The sequence below is a fragment of the Aegilops tauschii genome, chromosome 3, assembly GCF_002575655.3.
Source record: "Aegilops tauschii subsp. strangulata cultivar AL8/78 chromosome 3, Aet v6.0, whole genome shotgun sequence".
Taxonomy (NCBI): domain Eukaryota; kingdom Viridiplantae; phylum Streptophyta; class Magnoliopsida; order Poales; family Poaceae; genus Aegilops; species Aegilops tauschii.
Genome location: NC_053037.3, coordinates 552,287,790 through 552,291,468, shown reverse-complemented (window position 1 = coordinate 552,291,468; position 3,679 = coordinate 552,287,790). Strand labels below are relative to the sequence as shown.

Genomic DNA, 3,679 nt, shown 5'->3' with positions numbered 1-3,679 from the left:
ACCTCTATACCAGATTCTACGATGGACCAAGTTCAAAGCTTTTCAGTTTTGCCTCTGAACCTAAAATTACACATCTCCTAAACATTCTACTACCTTATACAGTACTATTTATAGACAGTTCCACCTAGTTAACAAATATCGTACTGCCTCTGTTCAAGGATGTTTTGGACCAAGGATGTTTTGGCAGTTCAATTTAAACTGCCAAAAGGTCCTACATAACTACATTAGTGAACAGAGGCTGTACTAGATTACTAGTCAAATAAACTACATAAATCAACAAGAGAAAGTAGTGCAACTGCTATGCTGACGAGAAAAAATGAAGAGAATCATTGGTCCGATACAAATTAAGCAAACAAAGATAATGCTATATAAAATGTTTGTCTAAGAAGATAAGCATATAGAATCAGGGATCTAAATGTTCATTATTGTATCATATTTTCGTTGCAGAAATTGCCCGTGAAGGGAGGATAAAATTGCCAGCCATCATCTTGATCGCTCAAGAGCAGATCACTGCTCCTATAAAAGAACACCTCCCTAGCTGCAAAATTACCTGAATATCTACACACCTTGCAATAACAACAAATAAGGCACTCACTCAAGGGCGGACGATCGAAATCATCCAGCTCTCAGCTATTATACACCTGCAATATGGACACAAAACAAAAGGCTCATCAGTCAACCAAGCTCCCTGCTCAAATAAGTCGGCATGCGGAATGCGGAGCGGATCGATTTATTTACCTGAACCGGAATGCGGAGAATTCTGGCGATGATCAAAGGAGCAGCAGGAGTAGGAGCTGAGGATGACCCTGATCCATTCCACTAAAACCCCAGAGCAAGAAGCCTCTTTTGAGTTTGGACAGCACAAGTGAAAAAAATCGACATAAAAACTCATCACAACAACAACCTAAAGGTAATCAAAGCGTCGCCATAGCTGCGTGCATACAGTTTTCTCTCCTTCCTTTGTTTCTCCTTCTGCAGAAATTAACAGAGACAGCTGTGGTGATAACAAGTGGACAACAGCCTGCTACTGCCCGGACTCCTCCTCGGAGTCGCCGTCCTCGCGCTCGTCCTCCCCGTCCTCCTGCTGCTGCTGCTGCTGGTGGTGGTGCTGTTCGTGGTGGTGGTGCTGGTGCGGGTGCGGGTGCTGCAGCTGCCCGCTGGCGCCGGCGCCGCCGACCTGGTGGTAGAACTGGCTGAGCACCCCGATGTGGCCCTCCTGCGACAGGCCGAGCTCCAGCCCCGGTATGGCCGCGGCGGCGTGGCCGGCGAACATTGGCGCGAACCCGATGTGGCCGCCCATGCCCCCCGCGCCGCCGCCCGGCAGCTCGATCCCGGCGGGGAGGCCAATCCGCTGCATGAGGCCGCCGATGCCCCCGCCGTCGGCGCCGGAGGAGTTCATGAAGCCGGCCTGCGAGAAGCCCGCGGACGCCGGCGGCGGGCCCCACATGTGGTGGTGGTGGTGCGGGCGGCCGGCGAGCGCGGAGGTGGGCGAGGGGAGCGAGGGCGCGACGGAGGAGAGCGCGGACGCCGGGATGGTGCCCGTGCCGGTGGCGGCAACGATGGCCGGCTCGGCCTGCTGCAGCAGCCACTGCACGGTCTCGCCGTCCGACTTGTGGCCGAGCTCGCGCGTGAGCTGGAAGATCCGCGCCGCGCAGAGCGCCGGCATCCGGATCCGGCGCCCCCGGCCGTCCACCTTGGTGTGGCGGTCCTTGTTGGAGCTCCGCTTCGGCCCCAGCGCCTGCACCCTCCGGTCCCCCGCCGCCGCCACCACCACCTGCTGCTGCTGCTGCTGCTCCTTCCCCCCGCCGCCGCCGCCCCCATCCTCCTGCTGCTGATGCACCTGGATTTGCAGCTGGTGCTGCGGCGGCTGCTGCTCCTGCGGGTGGTGGTACTGCTCGCGATCCAGCTGCTGCTGCTGGTGCTGGTGCTGCTGGGCGGGCGTGGTGGAGGGGGAGGAGGTGGTGGTGGTGGCCGTCGCCGCGGAGGTGGGCTCCGCTTTGTTTAGCGGTGGGGGAGGGGGGAACTTGGGGTCCATCTCCACGCCCACACGCAAAACAACCACACCAACTTGCCGTCCGGCCGTCCGTCCCCCAAAATCAACAGCTTTCCTCCTCTTCTTCTTCGTCTTCCTCCTGCCAAATCGCCCTCCCCGCCTCCCTCCCCTTCCCCAAAAACCAGGCAAGAACGAGGAGGAGGAGACCAATAATGGACCGCAGATGGCGATGGGGAGAGAAGAGAAGAGGACGCCGAGGGGGGAGAGAGATAGGGGGGAATAATAAGAAAATCTAGGGAAAGAAAGATAGATAGATAGATACCACGCCCACTTTCTGGATTTACCGGACTTTCTTCCTCCCCTGCGATGTCCTTTCCTGCTCCTCCTCCGCTGTCATTTCTTGGCTTTTCTAGCTTTTTTCAGCTTTGGTGTGTTTGGAGCTGCTAATCTTGTCCAGGGTTAGGGTTAGGATCTAGGCTAGTAACTTAGGTGATGAAGTGCTTTGCTGGAGTAGTAATTTTTACTGCCCTCTTTTGGAGTTCAAGCTGTGGTTGGTGGGGGTACAACTCAACTGAGTGAGGTGACTGAGACTGACTGAGGCAGGCGGGGTAAAATGGAGGAATGGTGGAAAGGGAGAAGAAAGCTGTCAGACAACAACTGCATTCAGGCATTTTGTTACATCCACTTGGACCTCTACACCTGGAGTAGCTACTATGCTATATCTGGAATATTACAGGCTATGACGGTCCTGACACGTAGTAGCTGGTTATATCTGAACTGCAGCCTATGATTTTTGTATTTCAAAGTTTTGGATTGCTCACTGGAAAAAAAAGTTTTGGATTGCTTCCAGAGAAATACAACATGACTTTTTATTTTGTACTCCCTTGCCTCAAAATACAACACAGGTGGTGCTGGCTAATTGTCTGTGCGTTGCAATGGAGGCATACATATTCTATAGGTTCAACATTAATCGTGTGCGGCATATACTTTAAACCCACCATATTCTAATGTAGAAAATAATTTGATTCGATTGAGTTAATGTAAAAGATCTGATTGCTCATGTCTGACATACAGCTATAATGGTTTGATTTGATTTCATTTGACCACGTTAATGCAATTACATTGCCTCTATAGTTGCAGGAGCTGCAAAAGAATTGATTGCATTGGATTCAGTTATTGTAGCCCGCCGGGGGGTGGGGGGGAGGGGTCTCTACATCGGGCGTACGACCACCAACTCTCATTTAATAGTCAAGATTCATACTGCAAATTCCAAACGGAACCGAATGTAACTTCATGTAAAGTTTTACCGGGCAAACATCTGATTTACCTGCAAAAAAATCGTTTGAATTAAAAAAAATGTAGGGTCTCTCTCATTCAAAAGATTTTCATAGAAAATTTAGAGGATTCAAATCCTTGGATTTAAAAATTAATTCACGCTACATTTAGAAGGAAAATTAATTATGCACTCAAAGCTCTTGAAAAAATCTATTGTTTTTATGTGACACGGTCAAACAAATGAAAAACATAGTAGGATTTGAATGAGCTTGTTATATCAATTTTGCGTCTTTAGAACGAACAAAAGATGCCCTAATAATATCTTAAACATCAAACTTGTATCATTAGAGGGTTTACAAAAAAATACTTTCATAGCATATACTTAGTTTTATGTGAGGCAACATGTTGCAC

The 3,679-nt window shown here is 50.1% G+C and overlaps 1 protein-coding gene across 1 annotated transcript; it reads right to left on the bottom strand.

Annotated features, from left to right (window-relative positions):
* Positions 1-344: 344 nt before the first annotated feature.
* Positions 345-2,819, bottom strand: LOC109747185 (transcription factor TCP20). The gene is made up of 2 exons (XM_020306276.4): positions 739-2,819; positions 345-641 (listed from the first exon to the last, which is right to left on the bottom strand). The coding sequence occupies exon 1, from the start codon at positions 2,033-2,035 to the stop codon at positions 1,025-1,027; it is 1,011 nt and encodes a 336-aa protein (XP_020161865.1). The 5' UTR covers positions 2,036-2,819; the 3' UTR covers positions 345-641; positions 739-1,024.
* Between the last annotated feature and the right edge of the window lie 860 nt (positions 2,820-3,679).

Excerpts from the sequence above, each read along its gene's own strand:
- LOC109747185 (XM_020306276.4), bottom strand. The coding sequence starts at position 2,035 with ATGGACCCCAAGTTCCCCCCTCCCCCACCGCTAAACAAAGCGGAGCCC.